At 42.2% G+C, this 26,002-nt stretch overlaps 2 protein-coding genes across 5 annotated transcripts; one reads left to right on the top strand and one right to left on the bottom strand.

Moving 5' to 3' along the window:
* The first annotated feature begins 459 nt into the window (after positions 1-459).
* slc5a11 (solute carrier family 5 member 11) lies at positions 460-5,750 on the top strand. Its single transcript, XM_068578120.1, has 13 exons — positions 460-558; positions 662-721; positions 873-977; positions 1,093-1,198; positions 1,283-1,363; positions 1,445-1,650; positions 2,329-2,464; positions 2,608-2,715; positions 2,809-2,959; positions 3,891-4,059; positions 4,287-4,502; positions 4,944-5,118; positions 5,234-5,750. Exons 2-13 carry the CDS (start codon positions 671-673, stop codon positions 5,461-5,463), a joined length of 1,734 nt encoding a protein of 577 aa, XP_068434221.1. The 5' UTR covers positions 460-558; positions 662-670; the 3' UTR covers positions 5,464-5,750.
* Positions 5,751-6,835: 1,085 nt separating this feature from the next.
* On the bottom strand, positions 6,836-25,752 carry arhgap17b (Rho GTPase activating protein 17b). 4 transcript variants are annotated; one of them, XM_068578789.1, is made up of 21 exons: positions 25,449-25,752; positions 21,570-21,609; positions 16,591-16,695; positions 15,963-16,039; positions 15,274-15,385; positions 14,895-14,971; positions 14,682-14,784; positions 14,221-14,289; positions 13,965-14,046; positions 13,714-13,841; positions 13,175-13,286; positions 13,011-13,092; positions 12,801-12,881; positions 12,088-12,201; positions 11,910-12,001; positions 11,197-11,335; positions 10,101-10,385; positions 9,375-9,496; positions 8,869-9,282; positions 7,859-7,910; positions 7,174-7,277 (listed from the first exon to the last, which is right to left on the bottom strand). In XM_068578789.1, exons 1-20 carry the CDS (start codon positions 25,502-25,504, stop codon positions 7,903-7,905), a joined length of 2,298 nt encoding a protein of 765 aa, XP_068434890.1. In that variant the 5' UTR covers positions 25,505-25,752; the 3' UTR covers positions 7,174-7,277; positions 7,859-7,902. The 4 variants fall into 4 exon arrangements, with proteins under 4 accessions (XP_068434889.1, XP_068434892.1, XP_068434891.1 ...); XM_068578788.1 differs by lacking the exon at positions 7,859-7,910 and having other exon boundaries at positions 6,836-7,277; XM_068578791.1 differs by lacking the exons at positions 7,859-7,910; positions 10,101-10,385 and having other exon boundaries at positions 6,836-7,277.
* Positions 25,753-26,002: the final 250 nt, after the last annotated feature.

Genomic DNA, 26,002 nt, shown 5'->3' with positions numbered 1-26,002 from the left:
GCACTGTGGACATAGTTGTGCTGGTAGTCTACTTTCTGCTGGTTCTGGCTGTTGGCTTCTGGGTAAATACAAGAAGAAAAAAAACCTGTCTAATAGCTTTACCAGGTAGTCTTACACGCCACCAATGGTCAACATTAACCACCATTGATGCAGCGGTTGATGGAGCAGTCCTATCTCTCAGGTGGGTGTCGCTCTAGTAGTTCTCCTTGAATTCTATATTCAAGATATTCCCCTTTTTCTTTCCTTCCACCAGTCAATGTGGAGGACAAAGCGCAGCACGGTGGATGGATACTTCCTGGCTGGGAAGAACATGACCTGGTGGCCAGTGAGTCAAACAAATGGATGTTTTTTGTTGTTTTCACAGCCAAGTCACATTAAGTCAGAGGCAACAATTTCTGCAAGTCAAAGTGAAATACGGAGGCAATCCTAATTCTGCCTCTTGTCTTGATTTAGGTGGGTGCCTCGCTGTTTGCTAGTAACATTGGCAGTGGTCATTTCATCGGCCTGGCAGGGTCAGGAGCTGCCGCAGGAATTGGGGCTATTGCATACGAGTGGAATGTAAGACATTTTATATATGACATGTTAACATAAAAACAAGTTTGATATGAAATGTTGAGCTGTTTTTGAAGTGTGTAAAGCTTTACATGTTGGTGTTGCACAGGGTATACTGATGCTGCTGCTGCTGGGATGGCTCTTCCTGCCCATCTATATCACTTCTGGGGTAAACATCACACACACACACACACACACACACACACACACACACACACACACACACACACGCACACGCACGCACACACAAATGTGCTTATGCATTATTTTGCTCATTCACTCCTTTATATATGATCATCTTTGACCTCTTTCATCTCCAGGTGATGACCATGCCAGAATATTTGCAGAGGCGTTTTGGTGGAAGAAGAACACATCTATTTATAGCTGTCCTATCCTTAGTTATTTATATCTTTACAAAAATATCGGTATGATACTAATCCACAATAATTCTCTTGTATGTATATGCTGCAACACATAGGTATAATTGTGTTTGTATGATCTTGTAACCACATTTGTCCCTCTGTGTGTGTTTCTCACCAGGTGGACATGTATGCTGGTGCATTGTTCATTCAGCTCGCATTACAATGGGACATCTACGTAGCTGTGGTGGTGCTGCTGTCAATCACTGCTCTCTACACTGTAGCAGGTGACTTTTCTTCTTCCCTCGCCATAAACAAACCCAGAGAAATTAGACGCGATGTTCTATGTGTCACTGTCTGTGGTTTTCTAGGCGGTCTGGCTGCAGTTATCTACACAGATGCGGTTCAAACTGCAATAATGCTGGCCGGAGCTCTCACCCTTATGGGCTTCAGTAAGTCAGATCTGTCTCCACGACACTATCACCAGCACCTTTGTGTTCCAGTTTTTTTGACTCTGCTGTCCCCGTGTTGAGGCTTTGCGGAGGTTGGAGGCTGGGATGCTCTGATGGACGGATATTTAAACGCCATCCCTTCGATACGTGTGCCAAACTCAACCTGTGGCATCCCTCGAGAGGACTCCTTCCACATATTCAGAGACCCCGTGAACTCTGACCTCCCTTGGCCCGGGGTCATCATCGGCATGTCCATCCCGTCCATGTGGTACTGGTGTTCTGACCAGGTACGTTAAAACAAAGGTACTTTTTGGTGTAGCACTTGATCAAATCAATAAGAGCAAATGAAAAAAATAGAGAATTACTACTGCAGCAATTAAATTAATGTCCAACTAGTAAACAAAAGAGTAAAAGCAGATATCATGAAAAAAGTATTCTGAATTCTCATTTTATTTAACCTAGATTATCTACTGGAACGCCTGATGGGGAGGGATATTTAGAGAATATGGAAGTCTAGAGTTGCCAACATGGATAATTTGATTTACTTTTAAAATGCCACAATATCTTTCATTCATGAAAAATTAAAATGTAATTTAGTGCTTTGGCCTCTTGTTTCTGCAGACCCTCTGAAGTTTAAAAAAGTCATCATCTGAAAATCCCCATATCAAGAATTTGTGAAGTTTAAAATTCCTTTAATACAATGTCAGAGTGATAGCTCACCAACCAGCCCAAACTTGAGACAACAAAAGACAAGAGAGGTTTTAATGCGCATTTATTTTCCTCTTGGTTCAGCACTTCTAATCTAATCTAATTTGTGCACATAAAACCCTTCCCCTTGATACCTGCCAGACTGAGTAATAACTGCAAGCTTAGTGATTTCTTTATCCATCCTGATTAGAAAGCGCCCTATTAAAATGTACTTAAAAACTGCTGTGTAACTGAGGGTCAGCTGTGATTTCCTGCAGGTCATCGTGCAGCGCTCCCTGGCTTCTAAGACCCTGACCCATGCAAAAGGTGGCTCACTCATGGCTGCTTATCTAAAGTTTCTGCCTTTCTTTATTATCATGCTGCCGGGCATGATCAGCAGGATTCTTTACACAGGTACAGTATGAAATAGATGTTTTAATGAATCAAGACAGCAGCTGGTGAAGTGTGCTTGATAAACGCTTAATGCAAAACTACATATGACTTCCGTTAAATAGTATTTCTGTATTTCTGTTGTGTGTTTGCATGATATTGTGTAGATGACGTGGCGTGTGCAGACCCGGAGCTGTGTAATCAGATCTGTGGCAATCCAGTGGGTTGTTCAGACACAGCCTACGCCAGACTGGTCATGGAGCTGCTGCCTGCAGGTGAGATGCTTTTCCCTTGTTACACCTCCTGTATCACCTTTTTGCTCTCTCTGTACTTATTTTATGTCAATCTCTGTGTGTTTTCCCTCCCAGGGCTTCGAGGTTTGATGATGGCGGTCATGATCGCTGCTCTAATGTCCTCTCTGACCTCCATCTTCAACAGCGCCAGCACCATTTTCACCATGGACCTATGGAGGACTTTCCGATCCCGGGCATCCGAGTGGGAGCTTATGATTGTGGGCAGGTGAGTGATCATCATCCTGCAACCCCAAATATCGACTTGGTTGCCCCATGCATGTTGTATACTGCATCCGGCAAGAATATCATGTTTTTTAACATATCAAGAAAGTTCAACATTATTGAATAATAACGATTATCATAATTATTTAGGTAGTTATAAACTCACTTATCCTTTTTTTTCATTTATTATTTATTTATCTATCTCACCTCTTCTTTCTCCTCCTATTTATTACCTGCACATAGCACACTGGTCACAGCCATTCACATACAGTAGGACCCAATGACACACTTACACACCTAACAAAAACAACCAGACGTCTGTACAATATTAAAACAAAACATCTGTTTCATATGTCTATGGTTAATGTCTCTATCCTTTGTGTTACACCTTTGTTTGTTTGATTAAAAATAAGATAAAAATAGACATTATCTGAGGGGTTTTTTCAAATGCCTCCATACAGACGGCCGCCCTGCTGTCTGCATTTTCCACTGAGGCTTTGAGTTCAAGGTTAAAGACTTGTACATCCTCACAAATATGTTACTCCCACTTGGACAGCTACAATTATATACACCACAGATGCCGTTATAATGCACCAGATGAAATCCCCCACAAAATTGCATCGTAAATCATGAAATGTTTCTCTCATGCACACCCAAACCATAACCCCTTTTTCCACATTTTGTTAAGGGATGACTTCACAAGATTTTCCTTTCTAGCAACACACACACACACACACACACACACACACACACACACACACACACACACACACACACACACACACACACACACACACACACACACAATCATAACTAAACATACAGTGATCTTCACATCGTGTTTTATTCCTCACAAGCCGTCTTGTATTTAAATCTTTGGTATACTTGCAGAACTGAATGACCGTCTTGTGTTTCCTGTTTCCTTTGTGCTGCAGGGTGTTTGTGCTCGTGCTTGTGGTGGTGTCTGTGCTGTGGATTCCTGTCGTCCAGGCCAGCCAGGGTGGGCAGCTTTTTATCTACATCCAGTCCATCAGCACCTACCTGCAGCCTCCAGTCTCCATCATCTTCATCGCAGGCTGCTTCTGGAAGAGGACCAATGAGAAGGTAAGATTGACCAAATCATTTTTCATCCAGAATATTATTTATTCATTGAGATGGGGAACAAACATACAGAAGTATTAATGTTGGGGCATATTCTACATGGACAGGGTCGTATATGTAACACATGTACAGGCTGTACACAGTGTTAGTTACCGTACGAATCACATTTACAATCAGAAGTAGTGCGTGGATATGTATGAGGCAAAATGTGAGAAAGCTTTTGTTTTCAGGGTGCATTCTGGGGCCTGGCTGTCGGCCTGCTCGTGGGCTGCATCCGCATGTTGTTGGACTTCATTTATCCCGCGCCCCTGTGCTTTGAGGAGGATGACAGGCCCGGGGTGTTGAAATACGTCCATTACCTGTACTTCTCCACGTTGCTGTCCTTCATCACTCTGGCTGTGGTGGTTGTCGTCAGTCTGGCTACAGAGAAGCCCAAACCAGAGCAGGTGAAGTCTATTATTCACTTTAATGTTCTCTATCATTTTATTTAAATATATAGCACTCATGGTGATCCTGATGAGGGGAAGAACAACCTTATTTTGGGCCACTGAATCAGACGGAAGAAATAACTTATAAGCAGAAAAAATGCTTTAACATTGTTACTTCTCACCCAAAATGTGTGCGTAACTGAAAACATAAAATGCATTTTGCTTCGAAAAAATTCTGCCTTTACAATGTTTTTACATTGACTTTTTTTTTTTATCATTGGGGTCCTTCAAATAAGAATGGCAGCTTATGTTTTGCAGTAAATCACACCTGACTTCATGTAAACAGCTTCAGGTGTCCGTCAGCTATACTGATCCCATCTGAATAATGACTGCAGGAGAATTAAAAAGATATACTGAGATCTTTGTAAATTCACATTCTGCACATTTTTCCTTGAACAGATTAGCCGCCTCACCTGGTTCACTAGGTTTGACCCAGTGGAGCCCAAAGAGCAGGTCTTCTCAGTGGAGCAGAGCAATAGAAGCTTCGAGGGGATCCCGAGTCAGATACATGACATGGAAGTCACAGGAGGAGAGCAGGAGAGCTGCAACGGAAAAGCAGGAGAGCCCAGAACAGGTGGGTCTCTGTCCTGCGTTGCTACTTTTCTGTTATTTTCATTTAGTTCTGCCCGTGAACACACACACACACCGTCTCCGTTCACTGTTTTCCTCCTCCCTCCTGAACTCCCCAGACTCATCATCCGTGTCCAACGTCCGGAGCCAGTCCCGGCTGATGTCTGCCCTCTACTGGATGTGTGGCATGGAGAGAAGGAAGGAGGGCGCTGATGATCCTGCGTCGTGTCCGGCACCTGAGCAGGCGACCTGCTCTCTGGAGGAAAAGCCACGACTGAGACTCATCATTAACGTCAACCTCCTCATTTGTCTCACTGCAACTGTCTTCATCATCGGCTACTGGGCTTGACAGGCAGGTCATGACACTCCGTGTTTGTGGGAGGAGAAACTATGTACATATTTTTTGGGAGTATGAGAAGAAATTCCACTTTCTTCTTTTTTGGGTCCGAACATTGGCAATAAAATTAGACGTGTTCATACAGTGATGCCATTTCCTTCAGAACGCACGGTTGTTAAACAGTCATTTTTTGTACAATTGTACAACGTTGATACCTGAAAGAATGCTTATGTCACATATGTTGATAAAAGCTCACCATCTCATCTTTTTGTAAAATAATTATTTAATAAAATACCTGAACTGAGTACAAAGGCATATGCAGGTGAAGTCTTTTTCAGGTTTTGCGCCTACCTTTGTTTGAGGGTCAATTACATTTTGACAAAAAACTGATAAGAAGCTGATAACACTGTAAAATGTTCAACAACCTTTAATTATCAAGAGTAACGACGCATTATGTGCAGAAAAGCCAACATAAAAATGCTGAGAAGAAATAAAAAACATAATCAAAGAGCTGAAAACCACCCCAATACGGAAAAGATTGTCAGCCGTGGTAAATATTATACACAAAGAAGAATTTGCCAGTACTTGGTCATAGCGTTGAGCTTCAGTGGGAGTGATTCATTACAAGCCATGTATTAAAGATACAATTAACACAATGCATTTGTTAGAATAATCCCTTTTAAATGAGGAAAACTAATCTAATCTGAGGTTTAAAGCCATTCTGGTTTTGTCAAAGGTCTTTTTTAATCAAATACAATTAAAACTACCCCACTGGATTAATAGAAGGAAAAATGAAATACCAAAATGTACAGCATGTGTACTGTGGAGTGGACACCACGGGAACACGACTGCATTTTATATTGCTCAAAATATTTGGCCATGAACAACTATAATAGGATATGTCAGCGCTACATTTTCATTCATTTCCTTTGGTCCAGGTCCCTTTCTTTGGTCTTTTACGTTCAGTGTGAAGTGTGACAATTATTAAAAAGCCCTTTAAATATGAACATCTCATTCAGCCAGTTGAAACAAGACGGATTGGAAAATGATAAATAGATCATGCTGCCTAATGCTCAAATATCTCCGCACAACTCTACTTGAGAAAAAAATACTAGTTGCCAGGTTCATGTGGTAGTAAAACAAGATTCACAGATGTCTGTCTCCAAACACATTCGTAGCATTAAACTGGTGCTATCAATAGCGAGATGAAAAAAAAGAAGCAGCTTTGAAAGCTCTGCACCCTTTGAGTTCAGCTGCTATGCGTTCAGGTTATATATATATATATATATATATATATATATATATATATATATATATATATATATATATATATATATATATATATATATATATATATATATATATATATATATATTATGTCTCATTAGCCTTGAGGCTAGCAAGGCTCTGCAGTCCAATCCTAAAATACCATGTGAAATAGAACAAAGAGAGTTTGATATGATGTCCAATAGCTGGACAGGAATCTTTCGGTTTTTTTCTGAGGTAAGTCTCAGAAAATCAGAAGAAAAGGCAGCCGTTTTCCCCAGAAAGCAGTCTGGTATCATGTGCATGGAGCGTGAGGAGCAGGCTGAACCAATGTGTTTGATTCAAAACATTCAAATCTGTTACATGGACTGGACTAGTGATGGAGGATTTGGATGATCCCTCTATTATTCACAGAGCTGTGAACTCCGTCGGACTCTGAGGGTCTATTTGCGAGGCCGTGTTGGTGGCGGGCTCTTGACCAGCAGAGCTCTCCCCTTGTTGGTCCGCTATCACCTCAGGAATGAGGGCTCGTCCAATCCCCTTTAGGAGTAGGCTTCCATCTGTGCAGGACAGTTAGAGGGACACATCAGCAAAAACATCTTGTTTAGACGTCTTGAACTTGAATTCAAGCTGTGAAACACACATAATAGCAGCACACACACACACACACACACACACAATTTCAAACATGGGAGCACACACACTCCCTTTATAAGACACCAAGGATCAATCGTTCTATTAAGTTTAGTCAATATTTAAATTATAGTACCGGCTGAGTGAGGTGTTTAGAGGTGGAGACACTTATTGGAGAGTATCCTTGGTGTGTTAATAGTTAAATGCAACACGTTTTTCACACAGATCTGATCAACAAAATGTACGTCCAGAAGAACGGAGCACGGTCCGTTTAAAGTCCGCTTAGTTAGTTTATGTCAGTAATCACAGTGTTAGCAATAAAAAAGGCCTCAGCACGGGGAATGATGTGGGAATTGTATAAGCATGTTAGTTTCACTGGACAGCGGGGTTAGAATGCATACTAACATACATACATATACAGCATGTATGTATACAGTATGTGCAGAGCAACACACACATGCAGCAGACACAGACGTAAGGCTAACCCATCAGCCAATCAGATCCTTACCATTACCTGCCTTGCAAAGCTCATCTTACAGGCAGACCAGCAGCTCAGACATCTGTAATATTTACATATTTCCTGTCATGCGTCAGATCACCACATTTACGTTCAGTATGTGAAGCACTATGACACAGTGACACCCAACAGCCAGAGAGCTAAATATAGGAATGCTTTGAGAGGAAGCGGAAATCACTCGATACTGAAAACAGTATCAGCAGACGAGCAGCAAGTGATTTCTGTCAACGACGACACAGAAAAATTATTCATTTTAAACACTAAAGATGTGTTTCTTTTGATGTTTTATGCCCTTTCATACAGCACTGTAGATCATAATTACATCATTCATATATATATATTCATATATATATATATATATATATATATATATATATATATATATATATATATATATATATATATATATATATATATATATATATATATATATATATATATATATATATATATATTTGTACTTTACCTGAATACTTACAGTTACTTTATACTACTTCAGGCATACATATTGTCCTTTTTTCTCCACTACATTTATTTGACAATATATGTGACAAATTACTTTGCAGTTCATAATACAAAATATGACGAACCAAGAAAATACAATGTTAAACTTAACTTCCGAGCAGTATAAAAAGTAATAACATTAGCTAAACCTTTATCAGCTGGAACAAACTGATGACTATATTAATGCATCAATGATTATCCTCCAGTTTTATAATATATATTGTTATGAAATGAGTCCTTCTGCAATAAAGAGATCTTTTACTTTTAGAATGTTTGATACAAAAGCTTTTTTACTTTCATTGAAGTACAACTTTAAATGCAGGACTTTTACTTTGCATTTGAGTAAAGCAGTACCTTTTTCCTCTACGACATTTATTTTACAACTATAGTATTTTATCTTGCAGATTATGATTTTACATTGTAAAACACATAAGCTTATAAAATATGACAAAATATTGAAAAACAGGATCGTGAGCCACAGGGATGAGACGGTTTACCTGTTATAATCTTGGAAGCGGAGCCAAAGATGCCGTTATCGTTGTCATTTGCTGCGGGTTGGGGGGGCGGCGGCATGCTGGGTCGGGGCCGTGGCTTGGGGGCCGGCCTGGAAGGGCGAGGGAGCGATCCAGAGGGGTAGGAAGACAGCGGGTTGGAGTGCGGCCCATCGTGAGGTGGCGTGCCAGGAGGTGTGGGAGTGCTGGGGGGAGACGGCTCCGACTCCCCCTGGGCCTGCTGGGCTTGAGGAGGCTGTGGGGGCGGGTGGCTCGGAGCATGGATTGGGCTCTCTTTGGCGTTGTGGCGTCGAGGGGTGACGGGTGGATGATGAGGGGAGCCGGGTGTCTGGGTGCTACTGGGTTGGTATGCAAAGGGGCTGAACTGTTTGGGCGGGGCTGGAGCCTGCTTCTTGGTGCCTTCAGAGGAAAACAGTTATTACATGAAAGTACACATATTAACTTGACGGTGGTACATAGTCAGAATCATAAAAATCGGTACATTCTCTCACCTCTGCGAACCATGTGTGGACTCGGCCCCCTGGATCCACCCTGAGAGTGGGGCGTTCCTACTGCAAGATGGACTGCACCATTTCTCTGGGGTGGGGGGGTGGACATGAGGTCACGGGCCGGGCTGTGGGAATACAATGCATCCAAATGTTAATCCATCAATACGTCATCTGTACTTTAATAGATTTTAACAAGGAAGTGATGCGAGACGCCATGCGAGCAGGATACAAAACAAACCACACACATTTCCATTCAAAAGCGAATTTGATTAGATGAAGAATTTCACAGAAGAAACGCACAAAACCGTACACAGACAAATGTAGTAAAGAGGATGCAAAACCTGTTTGTTCAAAATGTTCAGTAATGGGGTGACATGCAACATCAGACACTTAGACATGCAGGCAAGAAGGGGGGAGTAGATCTTAAAAAAGAAATGATGGTAATTCATCACAACAAGCAGGATGGATGATGTCATCGAAGCATCACATGTTTTTGTTACATTACGTTCTTAATTTGTTAAATTGAAGTCAGATTCAAAGCCGAAGACGTAACAGACATTGTTATTCTTCTGATCACATATATTTTAGGACATCCGACATGGGAACTGTACTGAAAGACCAATCAAACACATGACAAACAACATGAAGGACGGGTGAGCTCCGGATTTGGCTGATTGTCTGCGAGCAGGCGGTGGAGTATTGTTGCTAGCTCAGCTCGCTCCTCCTTACCTGCTCTCCTCTGCGCTGAGCTGGGTTACAACCTGAGGTTGTACCGGCGCTACCTGGACCCCACCACCCAGAACGCCAACAACACCACCACCAATACTAGCGCCACTCATGCCAGGCTGCTCAGCCTCTGTAGCCGGGGAAACAAGCTGGGGCTCAGGCTGGGCAGGACCCCCGGCTTCCAGAGGGCGCATTGGGGGTTGGAAGGTGGGCGAGGTTAGCTGTGGCTGCTTTCTATTTACAGTGTTGGCTCTACGTGGAGCGGGCTCCGGCTGTTTGTTAACAGTGCTATAGGGAGGGGGGAGAGGGGAGAGAGTTCAGGAGGGAAAACCACACGCCATCAGACAGAACGAAAGAGCGAGAGACCGAGAGAGACAGAGAAAGAGAGACTGTGCAGGAGACGAAACGAGACGCCACTTCATGAGTTCGATGAAACCAGTTCAGATATAAGAGCCCAAAAAAAGAACATAAAACCACATGAGTGACCTTTTTGGAATAGAACTTCTTTTAACTGTGACATCTCTGCAGAGACAGAAGAGACAGGTGCCGCACCACACAAACAAAATGCAACAGAGGAAGCCCACACAGAACATAAAACCAGCAACCTACAAAGTGAGCTAAGCTTTAATTAGGAAACAAAGAAGATAACACAAGAGTACACAAGAGCAACACACCAGAAATATTAGCTGTAAAACAAAATGGTATCGCAGTGAGGCTGAACATTACTCAGAATGATTTGTGTATAAGATAACTGCTTTTTCACGTTCAGTACCAATCTTGAGGAACACATAACTGATTATCTCAAGCTTAAATCACCGAAACATAACACAATTGCGGTGCAAAAATAACACAAAGCATCGTCCCCTTGTTTTACTTATCAGTAACTGGATTCAGGGGAGCTACATTGGACTGCGGCACAGCTTTGAAGTCTGGACTGGGCAGATCTTCAGTGGGCGTTTCTGTGACCGTGATGGACTCGTTGGCCACTACATAGAGCGCCGACACGACCGGGCCCCGCGACTCCTGCCTGCTCAGTGTCTTGGGACGAGACGGAAGGGTCAGGGGCAGGCTGAGGCTGAGGGTGGGGCGAGGCAGGTACCTGTCTTTACGGGGGGTGTGACCGTCCCCGTCCTGCCCCACCAGGCTGCCGGGGCGTTTCCTATCCATGCCGTGGTCCAGGTCCGGGGTAGCCGGGTGGGTGGGCATGGCGAAAATGCCCGAAACGTTGAAGTCCACCTCTGGAAGGAAGACAGCAGACAGAGAAGAGATGATACAAATTACAATGAAGGAAAAGGCTGACTACGGCCTCACACAACGCTTTGTCTTGTTTTCAGGTGCAATGAATGTTGTTTTTAGGTTTGGTGGATTTAGGTTCTCAACCACATTCACTTTGGTTTTACTAATTTCCAAAATTTCCCAAAAAGCCCTCCAACATCATAACGGATACAGCATATACAAAGTAAGACTAAGTTGTATTTGATTTTAGTCATGACAACACATTTCTCACTGAAAGCTGTACAGACAAGTTTAGAAAGTACCTCGATTAAAATTTTTTTTTTAAAAAGTGGTTGAAAACAACTGTCATTGCTTTCAGTTTATTAAAATGAAATGACACACAGTCTTAGTTCGGGCTGTCATCATGAGGAAATAGTCCAAACAACATTAAAGGGGCACTGTGAACAGTTGGTTCGTACATTTTACCCCAAATCTCCTCGTTTTGTTGTGTGTTCTTTGCTGTTCTTCTCTATTTAGCCTCTTTTAGGTAAGACAGAGAGAATTATTGGTGCAAATACAGCAAAAGAAATGCTTTACCTTCAGGGAAGAACCAATCAGCATGCTGGATAATGGGCTCAATGATGGCGACCACATGGATAGATGTGGCTGCTGCCATCTCTGCCAGCGTCCTGAACAGAGACAAAGAGCTTCATCAGCCTCAGCTTCACATTGTACTTGAACATAATTGTGAGGTGATGGTACACAGTTTTCTTACCCCTCCATCTTTGGCCAGAGCAGGTTGGGCCCCAGGACGATGGCGATGTTGCTGGGAGTCATCTTATTCACGTCACTGTTCTGAGCCAGTTTAGCCAGAAACTTCACCAGATACCTGAAACAGAAATTGCCATAAAAACCTCAAAGCTACTGCAAACATGTCTGACAGGCTATTAGGCAACCAGTATCTTAAGGCAAACAAATCTAAGAAACCAGGGTGTGAAAGCAAGACAGTTTGTTAAAGCCGGAGCTCATAAAAATCATTACAAAACTTAAAAAGTGAATTAAAGAAATTATGTAAAATCAAGAAAATGACCTTAGACCCCAGAGCATTGATTCCAGGAGCGTTGGTGTCATTGTGTAGAGGGGAAACTCACTGGGGTAACGGGAGCTCGTTACAAGCATTATCTTTTATTAAAGGATTTTATTTGGGGTTTGACCTTGAAAGAGGCCTGAAAAGGTAAAACTGACCAGTATTTTTATTTTTTACATCCTCAATCCTGGGAGCCATTGTCTGAAGCAGTGACATGCCTAATAAGGCATTACTTTTCAAAATCTAAAGTATCACAAACCAAAGTGAAAAACAGAACAGAAACTAACTCGATGCATTCAGTTGGATCGACGTGGACTACTTCAAGAAACGAAGCGCACACCGCTGTACAACAACATGTGTCTAGTATTGCATCGTCTGAACAGAAGACAAGATGCTCTTACCTGAGGTTTGCCTTGTGAGCTTTTGGCAAATGGTCACATGTCACCCACAAGGCCTGAAGCCTCTTGTCAGGGTCAGACACACTGAAAACACACACACACACACACACACTTTACTTGTGAGGAACCTGTGAGCACACACTGCTTCAGGTGTGTTTAATGCGTATCAGAACAGAGAATACTAAAAGGAGCCATAGCTGCGTGTCTCCTTACTTAGAGGCCTGCGTCCACTCATCGTACAGCCCAAACGTCATGAGAGGTTCAGGCAGTTCCCTGAGGTAGGACTTCAGGGCTCCTGCGTACGAGGAGAAAAGCTTTGAGAAAATGATCTGGACCAGTTGAGCTTACTTTATGTGAATTAGTATAAGAGGTTGTACCGGCGACAGCGTGCGGATCGGAGTAGAACTCCTCCAGCTGCGAGGTGGAGCAGTCCAGCGCTGCTTTGAGCTTCTTCAGTTTTGAAGCTCCGGCAGCTATTCTGAAGAGACCCTGCAGGGGAAGTGACCGATTAGTGACTTTTGTTCAGGTACAGGTGACTGAGAGTGACTGTGAGTCTGGGTTTCTGTAAAGAAGAAGTAAAGCAAACAAAGTGCACCACACAGTAAATGACCGAGAAAGTCAAGTTGAATTGTGTTGTTTCCAACAGAGATGTGGCTCCAATGAGCAGCAGCAAGAGTTGTGTTTCCATTAATAAAAACCTCTCCTCCTCGGGGAGTCTTGTGATATGGTTACATTTTAAGAGGGCAATAGTGAACATGCTAATGCATACCAGATGTGCACACAGACACACACGGACACACACACACACACACGCAGTGGAGTGAAGTTTTATGGGTACAAATGTATGTTCAAATTCTGGTTAATTAACCTCAACTCTGCTCTACTTTAGCTTCTCCTGCCGTCGCTCCATCCATACCTCCTCCTTCATGCCGGTCTCCAGCAGCATCATGACGCAGGCCTCAATGGGCAGAGCGATGTCACGGTTACTTCTCTTCAAGTGCTCGTCCAGAGCCGTGCCGAACGCCGGCTTCTCCATCCAGGAGTCTAGGAGGAAACGTCAGAGTCTTTACACTCAAACACATTTCCGTTCTGCCTCCATCAGCTATTCTCCTTCAGTTTTTACATAGTTGACAGTGAATATATTATATATAATGTTTTGCTGTTCACCTTGCTGTATTTGGATAGTCGGTATCGCTGCCTCCAGAGCTGCTAACGACTTCCTGTGGTAGTCTGCCTGGGCCTCTAATAACTGTGCACAAATACACAAATACAATCACAGGTCATATATACAAACCTTTGGCGCAAAGCCAAAAGGTAGCGCATTCACGCCACATAACCAAGTGACACAGTTATGGTGGAATGGATCATATTTGCATCGCATTTCCATTTCAGTTGTAGGTCATTCAAACTGAAGTGCACTCACCATGACATAGTAGCGTGCATAGTCTCCCTCTTTGGAAGCAAAGTTGTACAAGTCTGCAGACAGCTGGTCCTGCAGAATGGAACACAAATATATATTTATATACAAATTTCCACGCATGGCAATTATTATGGCAACCTTAAACCTACTGCTTTACTTTCCACTGAAACTTTTCATTAAGACGCAGATGAACTCCAGAGGACAACACAATGACCTTTAATTACGTTGTCTCAATAATGTGCATCGCGTTGTGCGTTCCTGTTACAAGGCTTCCTTTGTTCAGCCAGTTCATAAGATATGATCCTAACTGGATGAAGAGGTCCTGACTGGAATGGTTATTCGTTAGATTAAATACTGTACATACAGTACAGCATACCTAAACCGGCAAAACATAAATCATATTTTGACTAATATTTTTTTTTTTTAAACTGTGCACTGCAAAAAAGAGTTAAGGTAATATCTACCTTGCATATTTCTACTTTGTTGACGGCCTCGTCCATCTCGTCTTTGAGGGAATCGGCCTTCACTGCCATAGCCTGGTTGTTGGACTTTGTTGCCTGGTACCACCTGCAGGCCAAGGCATTATTTAGACACTTATGCAAGCAGGAGCATGTTTGATTTCAACATTTCCTTTTTTACAATAGCGGGGGCTAAATAAAGATTATAAGCCGGTGCACCTCGTCTTGGCCGAGTCGTAGTCCAGAACCAGCTTGGCCAGGTTTTTTCTCTGCTTTAGTATATTGGGAATCTCAATCTGTGAGAGGAACGGTTGAGGATTAGCATGAGTGCACACACACTTTTTAGTCAACACTGAGGCCAACACCTTTCCCGTGAGAACATTTTGTCAATATGAATCATGCAGAATGGCAGTATAACACAAAATGATGCCAAGGGCCATGTGGAATTTGGCACAATTAAGGAGTTTATACACACACACAATGTTAACGGCTGCTGTTCTGAGTGTGTCAGTCGATACTACTTTGGCTTAAGATGAAGATACATGCAAGCAGATCATAAGTGATCGTTACAGTATGAAGAGAGCTGCTGTGTTTTTACCTCAGCCAGCTGGTTGAGAGGATCCAGGATGTCTCTTTCAATCTGGACTTCATGCTGCATCAGTTCAGCAGCCAACCTGTTCTCAGCCTCTCCACACACATCCATCATCTTGCTACACACACATACACACATTGAGAATGTATACATATAGGGTTGTTATCACTTCTGTTCTCAAAGAGAAAAAAGTAAAAATTGTTTGTTTTTTAAACACACAGACACAAAACAGGCCCCTTAGACCCGAAACATTTCCTCCACAGAACATGTTTACATGTTTTTTTAATGCAAAAAGAACAACAACACATTATTTTTCCTCATACAGTCCGTTTCTACATCTACCTGTATTCATCTCCTGTCTGAAACAGTTGTACCGCCTGTCTCTTTACGCCCACTTACCGAAAAAGCCGACTGTGAAGATTGGTCAGCGTCTCCAGTCTTACGTCTAAGTCAACTACAGAGTTTATCGGTGCTTCTAGCAGTGACAGTAGAGTTATGATCTCTCAACCTGTCAGAAGTCCTGACGGCTCGATGTAAGACACAGTTTTTGATTACAGGCTGTGTGCATTTTCCTGTGGATTGAGCGTTTTGATACTTTCACACACAGTATTTATCTAGAACCTAGACTTTATATTTTAAAATAAATTCTGCTGAAACTGGTCTCTTAATATAACAAAATCACATTTTCATCTCACCCGATCAGACTCTCCTCTCCCAGCTGACTTCCTCCCTCCTGCATGGCCTGGGACAACGTCGTCAGAGGCAACTTTTTCTACAAGCAGACCAACAAACGTCAGAGGCAACTTTTTCTACAAGCAGACCAACAAACGTTTTGCCAACAGCCAGAAATACCCAAACAATAACCCAATTATTAGCTGCAGGCATGTCAAAGTGATCCAAGTGATATAAAAAAATAAGACAAGTAACATAAACCACTGAGTTTTTCCAGTTCTATAGTGTGTGTGTGTGTTATTCTGTGATAGTGAAGCTGGCTGGAGGCCAGTGCTGAATATTTTCCTCCTGAGTGTCTCTCATATCAATGTGTTACATAAGATGAGATACTATGTTTTCGTAGCACAAGATAGCAGGGTCTTGCTAATACTGACAGTAACGTCAGTGTGATTCACCCTCATTTCATTTCTGTATGAGCGACAGTGATTCTTACAGCAAAATGGAAAGCTTTTGCATAGAGATCCTAACAACGGAGCACGTTGCTAACATGCTGAGATGATAATAATATGGCAGGCCTGCTCAAAGTTGTGAGTATCTACAAAGTGCAGCCGCTGAATGAAAGAACAATTAAGAGACATGAGTGCTTCTTACATGTCTCTTCTCTGTGTCCGTGCCCAGTTGACCCTGCAGACAGGACACCAGCCTCTTGTGCGTGTTGTGCGACACAAAACGCACCAACTCCAATCGCCTCTCGATCTGTGAGCGCACACAAGGCACAAAATGTTATCATATTAGAACAAACAAAAACAGGCACACATCCTTTACTGCGATAGAAGAGAGAAAACCTCTTTGTCCTGACATATGAGGACTCCATGCAGAGATGTAATCTGTGAAAACAGATACTCATTCTGACTGCGGGCTTGATCTATTGGCTTTACTTCATGAACAGTAAAGTGTAATATTTGCCGGTTTTATCCCTTTACCTACAAATTATATATTCCCACAGCCCATATTCCACAGCATGACTTATCTTATCGGTATCGAGGCCATATTGTATCAAGCAGATCCTTGTAACATTTGAGAGATTATTAATCATTTAAGGTTTTAACTTCATGCATTATATTTGTGCAAGTTACATTGTCATCACCTGGCAATAAAGCTGAAACATGTGCATTAAAGAATGACTCAATAAGAGTGGTCGAAATGTATAAAGTTCTTCTTTTCTGATGATGATCTTGATAGTTTTTTTTGACATTCAACTCTGTGATGCCAGAGGTCAGTTTCCTTGAACATTGAATGTACTACATGTCAGTTTTCAGTTCCTACTCGCAGCTTTAATTCCATGTGATGGGTCAAATGCAAAGAAGAATTCCCCCAAGGGGATTAATAAAGGATCATTTCTTTCTCTTCTTTTTAAGTCAGACTAGTTTCCAGTTTTAAACAACTGGCTGGTTCCCATATATGTTACCAAAATGAACTGAACAGATAACAGATGGTATGCTCTGAAAATGGTCATCACTAATCTTAAGTTTACAAAATGCCGTGCTAATGCACGCAAAACAATGGTGTCTTTAAGTATCCATTTCCTCTTCCTGTTACAGTGTAAACATCCAGCTGTGCCACTACATCTGAGGCCCCTCATTTGCCGTCTGATCCCCATAGCTCTTACTCTTTTTCCTTTACTTTTATCCTCGCTAATTTGCTGTTCTCTTTACGACATGCAAGTCTCTCTCTCATTCACACACACACGTTTCCTTCTACTTCTCCTTTTACTCTCTTCTCCCTCTTCCCTGCAGCTGTTACTCCATGCCAGACCACAGCTGGATTTGGCTTCCTTGCCCTGATCCTATTGATTCACTCACTATTCGGCTGATCCCCAGCTCTGATTAATGCATGGATGTCTAACTCTATCTGGTGCCAGATCGATTGGATCCAGACCTCCAACACTTAAAGCCAAGAGGGAAAGAAAGAGGCCTGACTCTCTACAATTGGTGATCGCATTGTCTCGGCCGAGTTTTCCGTGAATGTACACCAAAAACCCTCAAGAGATCCACAAAAGCACAAAATGTCATGTCTCTGATATTGAATTGCGTATTGATTATCTGTTGTGCACCATTTACATTTAAAATGTCGAACATAATGATTTGTCTGTGTCTCGTTACATCAGGCGTTATGACGTTTTTACTCTTACAACCTCGTTTTGACAACAGCAGTTCTGATGGTTTTTTTTACTTTCAAAGAGCCTCTTGTGTTTTATGCAGCCAGCTTTACTGAGCTCATTAGAAGAGATCTGGCCTCGGGGAAAGACACACTTTACAAAACAGACTCTTGCACACGCACAGGAACACTTTCACAGACTGAAGTCACACAGTTGAAGAGAGTAGAAAAATAAAAGCAGGAAAACTCCCTGACCATAGATACTGCCTCTCCAGTTATAGAGCTGCCCAAAGGTTTACAGGACAGTTACTACCATCTTTTTTTTTCTTTCCATAAAGCAATGAAAATAGTAAACGGAGCGAGCTGACGACCTCTGACATGCCACAGCAAAAAAAAAAAAAGTGGAACGTTTAGTGAGTCACAGAGGAACCGGGGAGGGCGGAGACAGTTTAGTTTTCTGGTTTGGAGCTACTTTGGTGGTCGAGATAGCTGTTGAACCGATGGGCTGGCTGACCTCCTTGGCAGGATGGCTAACTGTCTGGTTAGCTGATGACAGAGCAGAAACAGGATCTCCGAATAGTTATGCTTGCTTAAAAGGAATAGCTTCTCCTTCTCCTTTGAGTCTACAGAAGAGTCAGAAGAGGAAATTGATACCATTCTCTTGTCCGTTTGTTAAAAAGCGTCAGCTAAATGAAATGTAAATTTAATGTCTGTTAAATAGGAAGGTGGTTAGCGTAGCATAAAGACTGGAAACAGGGGGAAACAGCTAGCCCGGTTTTGTCTAAAGGCGGCACAATCTACCTTCCAGCTCCTTCTAGATGACTAATTATCTCATATACATTGAATACAATATAATATGTTAATAAGTAAGCTAGCAGTTTCCCCTCTATGTGTCTTTCAGTGATAAACTAAGCTAACCAATCCCTGACTCTTGCAATATATTGAACGTACAGACTTTAGAGCAGCATAAGGGTATTTCCCAAAATGACAAACTCGTCCTTTAACAGAACGAGATGGTTTTATCAACGAAACAACGAAAGCTGTGGTTGTTTGTTTAGTCCACGAGCCGGTTAGCTAACATACCTGCTTGACATTTCAGATATGAACATGCTTCAGTATCCACAACAACAGGCCATTGTGTCTCCGAAGTTGTGAGGAAATACTGAGCGAGGGAAACAGTTCCAGCCCGACTCTCTTTACTGTACGAGAGCCTCTCAACTCTACTGAGGCGGGACGCGTCCAAACAAGACAAAGACCTGGGCCAATGCAAAGGACTATTGGAAAAAAAAAAATGGAAAAGAAAACACTACTACGACACCCAGTAAATCATAGTGTCAAATTTCCATTTGGATGGTTGAGAGAAGGGGTGGAGGAAGGAAAAAAATACTCTCCCTGCTCACAAGTGGAAAGAGGGAACCATTTCCTTAGCTGGTGTGATTGGATTGAAATGCCAATCCGGATTGACTGGTCAACGAATCAGTAAACCGCCAGCCACACACGTTATCTGCACGATCGTAAATCAGGTGGCAGACTCTGACTTGGAGCTCTAGTTGTTATGCCTGAAGACTTCCAAACCACTTCCACAATGCCGACCGCTTGACAGCAGCATTCCTCACAGAGAGCTGGAGCTGAAGGAATGTGTAACGCAGCACAAAGCTCCTGTCGTTCAGAACGAGGACCAAAGACCAGAGAAAGCATTCTCTGGGAGGGTTGGGTCGGTCTGTGCTCATGGGACAATGATGTGTGTGTGTGTGTATATGTATATGTTTATACGTTAATATATATGTGTGACTAAATTTAACTATTGCCACTGTTAAAGCAAACAATGTGAGATTGATTACAGCAAAACAACAGTGTGTATCTACTTATTAAATAAAGAAAAATTCCCTTTTCTCACCAGCAAGCATTTGCCTTGTTTGTTACTGTGTGTGTGCGAACCACAGAGGTTCAGAGTTCACTGCTGCATGTCATAAAACGTTGGCCTTCATGATTGAATGAGACACTTAAGACTTTACCTTCACTTTTACTTCCACAAAAGCTCCTTTCTACTGTAAACATGCGTCGTCTTTTTCAGCCTCTCTTGATTTTCTTCAAACCTCTTTTCCTAGCAGTGATCTCACAGTTTTCACATGCCAGAGAACTCCCATCCCCCAACACAGACACACACACGCACGCACGCACACGCACGCACACGCACGCACACGCACGCACACACAGCGTACATCCAGTATGATTTCAAGATAACAGAACATTGCCAGGGTTTCGGCTTGAGTGGAAAACCATGAGGCACTTTTCCGACAGAGCAAAACCCCCGAGCTGGCGAGGTGCAAGTGAAGGAAAGGCTCCCCAGTAATATTTTAATGCAAGCCGTCGAGCTCCTAAGACTGCAGCGAGACTTGGCGTCAACAGGCATGCTCAGGCATGATGGCTTTAGCAGAGCATGTGAGGAGAACTTGTAAGTCTTTTAATAGTTAGAGCATTTTATTCTTCCAGAAAGTGACTTCTGAAATTGCAGTTTTTACACTGAGGCAGAGGAGTTCAGAGGGTTTGACGGTGAACAGGGCGTAGTGGCCTTTATGGGTGACAGATACTGAATGACAGTCACATTCAAATGAAAACAGTAGATGCTAGGGGTGCAACAACAGTCCACTTATAGTTTGCTAGTATACAGGTTTCACCGTTTCACTTTTTCTTGTGATTTAAAGAAATTCATTTTTTTTAAATATAATCATTTACAAAAAAATACCTATTTGTTTTACAAGCAGGTACTTATTAGATGGAAATGTTTATACAAGAATGCAACATGTAAATTTATGTAGGATTATTTTCATTATCCCTTAATCTGCTCTTTCTCCATTAATCATTCTGTCCACTAATACGTCAGAAAATAACATGCCTGTAGAGTTTCCAACAGCTCGAGATGATATAATAAAATTGCTTGTTTTGTATTGTGTTGTAAAAATCCAAATACATTTGATTTACTATCATACAGGACAAAGACAAGCAGAAAATCTTCATATTTGAGAAGCTGGAACCATCAAATGGTTGTCAAATTTCTTGCAAAATGATTAAAACTATTCAAATCAATTTCCAAACCTATTTGCCAATTAATATTCTTTAAGTGGAATAATCAACAAATCTACACGAGAATGTCCTCAGACTGCATTTCTAGATAAGAATGGTGAATATTGCTGTTTAATTGCGTTAACAAACGTATGAATGCAAAGATATACAATCTATGCACTGCTCTGTTAATGACAATTACTCATTCAACAATGAATACCTTTATGCTTTTGGAATACTGTGCTACATACATACGTACATACATACATACATACATACATACATACATACATACATACATACATACGTACATACATACATACATACATACATACATACATACATACATACATACATACATATAAATATAATATTAATAATATTCATAGAGAAGAAGAATTAATAATCACCAGTAGGAGGTCATCACTCAGCACCTCAGTTTTCTCAGCTCTGTTGAGGGAAACAGGAAGTATGAGTCAGAGGTCAAACACTGACAAGTAGTGAAATAAAACAGAAAAACACCTTTGACATACTGAGATAAGACACCTGAAAAATAAAATGCAATGTGGAAGATTTTAGTTGATTTGAACATGTCTCGCTTTGTTCTTCCTATAAACATAAGTTTTATTTCAACAAAGCAATACCCAACTTGATGTTCAAACTAAGATGAACCGATGAGCCCGCAGCAAACAGACCATCAAACTAAAGCAGAAGTTTTTCCGGCCCGACCTGTCAGCAGTTTGTGCCTGCAGCAAAGTGCATAATATGCCTAAACCCACAATAAAATGTCACATGATGGACAACAAGCTACTGGATGCCGCTTGTGCACACATACACAACATGTATGCACCCACCAGCCCGAGCCTGTGGCTGTTTTCCATGATGGACCTGTGGGATTCCTCCACCCCGTCCGAAACACACACTTCCTCTTGTGTCATCTGTACCTGGTTTGTTATGGCAACAGGGGAAGGTGTGTGTGTGTGTGTTTGTGTGTGTGTGTGTGTGTGGAGAAGGGTGGGAGTTGCCAAGCGGCTCATTGCAGAAAACAGGACAGTGAGATTACTCCAAAATGTCTCGGAAATGTCGAAATGCCAAAGTCCCGTTGAAATAGGAAGCGCATCGGCTTCTTTATGTGACAAACTATCCATACAGATTTTCACCCATTTTGTAAATTTTGCCGAGCTAGTGAGACTCGTTGCTCACCCAGTCGATAGCCAACGAATACACCGACCACACACGCCAGCATTTGCACCCATCGCGTCTATACACACACACACACACACACACACACACACACACACACACACACACACACACACACACACACACACACACACACACACACACACACACACACACACACACACACACACAGGCAGATCCCTGAAGGCCTCTCCCCTTCTACTACACTATAGATTTTAATCTCACAGGGATCAATTAACCTTCTCCCGCACAAGAACACGACCTAATACTGCTGGAAGTCACGCCCTAAAGATTACCTCACTTATGTCTGAAATAACCTCTCCGTTATTCAAAAACACCCTACAAGCTGCACTTCAGCGATCAAAGATTCTGGTTTTTCATGATTCTGCAGACAGTTTTTCATCGTATGTGGTCGAAAGCTTACTGTTCGGCACCCAGAACCTACCGGTATAAGTATCTCAGATGTTGATATTGCTTGGTCTATGGCGGTTAAGAGAACATATTTGGGGTTTGGACTGTTGGTCAAACAAAACATGACATGTTTAAGTCCTAGTTGAGATCTAATGTCTTGCCAGTTTCATAATGACTTTGATCAGTTTGAACACTTCTTTTGCTCAATTTTTGACTATTTTATCAGCAACATTTCATATTTGTGACTGCTTTTTCTGCTACTTGTATTCAACATACACAGCATCTTGTCCTGAGTAACTGACAACTAACCGATGTGTAAAATGGAGCATATGTATAAAAATCTATCTATCACTCAAATCAATTAATCAATTAATATATTTAATGGCATGATATACGATCTGCAGCCAGAATATCTACACACCGATCCACGTGATGGCATTACACATTAGGCTTTACTGGGCAAGCTTTAGATTGCCATCAATATTGAATCAGCATTGATTTGACTGGAGTTCAGCTCGACTCTGGACAGCAGCTTTTATTCTAAGAATAGACTCAAAGCTGGAGCCCAGAGCCTCAAAGACAACGTGGAACAAAACAACACAGAACGGCAGAAAGAATAGAAACAGAAAGGGTGTGTTTTGTTAAGTCGGTCACTACCCTACAAGCTTAAACTAAACTGAAACAACTATGTCAATCAAACTGCTTCCTCTTTTAACAATAAAACGCCCGTGTGGCGGCATGACGTCCCCGGCCCTTCACTGTGTCCCTGTCAACAACCCTGGAAACGCTTACTCCACAAAAACCCTCCGTGCCCGGCCCTTCCTGTGCCAAACAGAGAACTACATCATCACAAACTTTGATGGGACACACACACACACACACATTCCCTGGTTTGTGATGTGAAAAATGCCATCAGTTTCAAGTCTATGCTCATGATTTCTTTTGTGTGTTACCGGGTGGTACATGACTTTTTAAACAGACAGAAAAGCGATTATCAAAGCGGTGGAGATCAGATCCTGCTGAAGGCAGTTTGATATAACTTTTACTTTTTCTTTAAGTGTGTATCATTGAACTGATGTGGAGCTGCAAGATGTGGTTGGTTAATAGCCTAAATTAAGGGATTTGCTTCTACTGTTTGTAATGTTATTCACTCTTGCATTCGGGACTCATGATCAAACATAAGATGTTTAAAGACACTATCTGAAGTTCTGGGAAAAGGAAATCGAATTCAAGAAAACATGTTGACATTTCACCCACTTGTTTGACCTTGGTGGTTGCTCGGTGCGCATAGTTTCACTTGACCAACATCAGTATTTAACATGGACGCTGCTAATCTCCCCAATTTATTCATAACGGCAGAACTCCCACTTTGCTTTAGTCGTGCAGAGAGAGCTACCAATGGCACCAATGGATTTCCTGCTATCCCGCAGTAATCCACAGTGGGAGTGCGTAAGCTTGCAAACATTTCGGCCTATCAGTAAGCAAGCCGTCATTCTGCTATGAGTTTTACTGCTCTTACACAACATAACAAGCAATGTATGTGAGGAATCTGAGGCCAATGGCTACAGGCCACGGCATGGAAAGTCATTTTGCAGAGACATTACGAGGGCATCATCTGCACATTAATGCAGCCATAACTGGAGACGTCGGCTCATGGGGGCTGCTGATGGAGAACAGGGCTGGAAGCCCCTGTGGGGGCGGAGATGGAGGGAGGGGATCGTGTAGATACATAGATAGTGTGTGTGTGTGTGTGTGTGTGTGTGTGTGTGTGTGTGTGTGTGTGTGTGTGTGTGTGTGTGTGCGCCCTAACTGCCATTATCATCACAAATCAGGAAATATGTGTTTGGGTACACACCCTAGACTTTAAACGCAGAACGTCAGTAACTCCAAAGTAGGCTCTTATAATGTGTCAACCACTGAAGATGGTGACATCACAGGGACCCAAAGTGGACGAGGGCTCACAGGGATGAGCCGTTATTCTTCTGCAAGGCCTTTAAGTATACTTAGATATATGCAGAGGAAATTTAATTAGTGTAATTAAAACTCAAATAATTAGTCGACTATTTTGATAATCAATAACTGGTTTTAGTTTTTACCCCAAAGCAAAAAATATTCCTAGTTCTAGCACCCAAATTGAGAGAAATTGCTGCTTTTCTCCGTTTTATACAACTTCAAAATTGATATATATATGGGTTTTATAGTGTGGATGACATATTGGGCTGACAGAACCTACTATGGAAATGTTTCTACATTCCTTTCATAACTAATCCAAGATTACAACACAATACAAATCCATAATCAGGATCATTTTTATATGCAGCCCTACCTGTCATGAAGTTACTGACTGTCACAGACTCACGATCCCCACAGATAATAGTAGAATCTCAAAGCCACAAACTTGTTTAAAACCATGTACCTTTCAAACCCATCGTATTGTTCTAAGAATCAAAGTTCATGTCAGATGTGTGCAGGTTTTGTTTCCTTTCCTCCAATACACAAACTCTCCAGGTATTACGCAGCCCATCCCTTCCGACTCCACACACATATGACAATAGAAGAACAACAACTCTGAAGATTTCACAAATCGTGGGAAGCAGCAACATTGTTGCCCTGCCAATAACGTACACGTATGACATCAACTTGCAACAAGGCATGTTGTCCAAACCAACGCTCACCTTCCAACAGTCTGGTTGGCAAGCTGCCTCACGCGATTAAACTGTTTCTTCATCATGTTTTCCTGCTCTGCGTCTCCTTAAGAGTGGAAAAGTTGGCGGCGCCTCGGAGCGCTGTCGTTCATCCGCCGTGGATCCACAAGTTGCGCTTACGTCGCAGCCATTGCGGCAGAACGGGCTGCGCTGTCCGACACTTTGACGCACTGCAACCGGGTGGTTTAACTCCGGAGAGAAGGCAGTTGAAACCGCTCCTGAATCCACATTGCCACGACTATCCGACTTCCTATTACACTGACTGGTTTGCGTGCACCCAGTGCGGCAAGAAGGAGGAAGTGCCTTTACTTCCCGACTGTACGCCGCGCGGCCCATGTGACATGTGATACCTTTGCAAGAAAGAAAAAAAAAAGAGGAGAAAACAAGTATAGACTCCGCTATTGGTTTGTCATGGTCATGGAAAAGTCAGAGTCGTTGTTTTGGTGGACTCTAAAACTTTTGTTTTAAATATATTTTTGTTAAGTTAGGCTGATTTTTTTTTCCAAATAAATAATACGTAGCTG

The sequence above is a fragment of the Clinocottus analis genome, unplaced genomic scaffold (assembly GCF_023055335.1).
Source record: "Clinocottus analis isolate CAN_PGR_092001 unplaced genomic scaffold, fCliAna1.0.p SCAF_16, whole genome shotgun sequence".
NCBI classification, from domain to species: Eukaryota; Metazoa; Chordata; class Actinopteri; order Perciformes; family Cottidae; genus Clinocottus; species Clinocottus analis.
Note: the sequence above shows the minus strand (reverse complement) of the source record. Positions and strands in the feature narration are given on the sequence as shown.

Bases quoted from the DNA above. Each gene is read 5' to 3' on its own strand.
- slc5a11 (XM_068578120.1), top strand. From the start codon at position 671: ATGCTGCTGCTGCTGGGATGGCTCTTCCTGCCCATCTATATCACTTCT. The intron at 2,960-3,890 runs GTGAGTGATCAT...TTTGTGCTGCAG, and splicing joins GAGCTTATGATTGTGGGCAG to GGTGTTTGTGCTCGTGCTTG. The intron at 4,060-4,286 runs GTAAGATTGACC...TTTTGTTTTCAG, and splicing joins GGAAGAGGACCAATGAGAAG to GGTGCATTCTGGGGCCTGGC.
- arhgap17b (XM_068578788.1), bottom strand. From the start codon at position 25,504: ATGATGAAGAAACAGTTTAATCGCGTGAGGCAGCTTGCCAACCAGACT. The intron at 12,202-12,800 runs GTAAGAGCATCT...TTTCTGTTTCAG, and splicing joins GCTCACAAGGCAAACCTCAG to GTATCTGGTGAAGTTTCTGG. The intron at 7,278-8,868 runs GTAAACCGTCTC...TGTCCTGCACAG, and splicing joins CGCTTCCAAGATTATAACAG to ATGGAAGCCTACTCCTAAAG.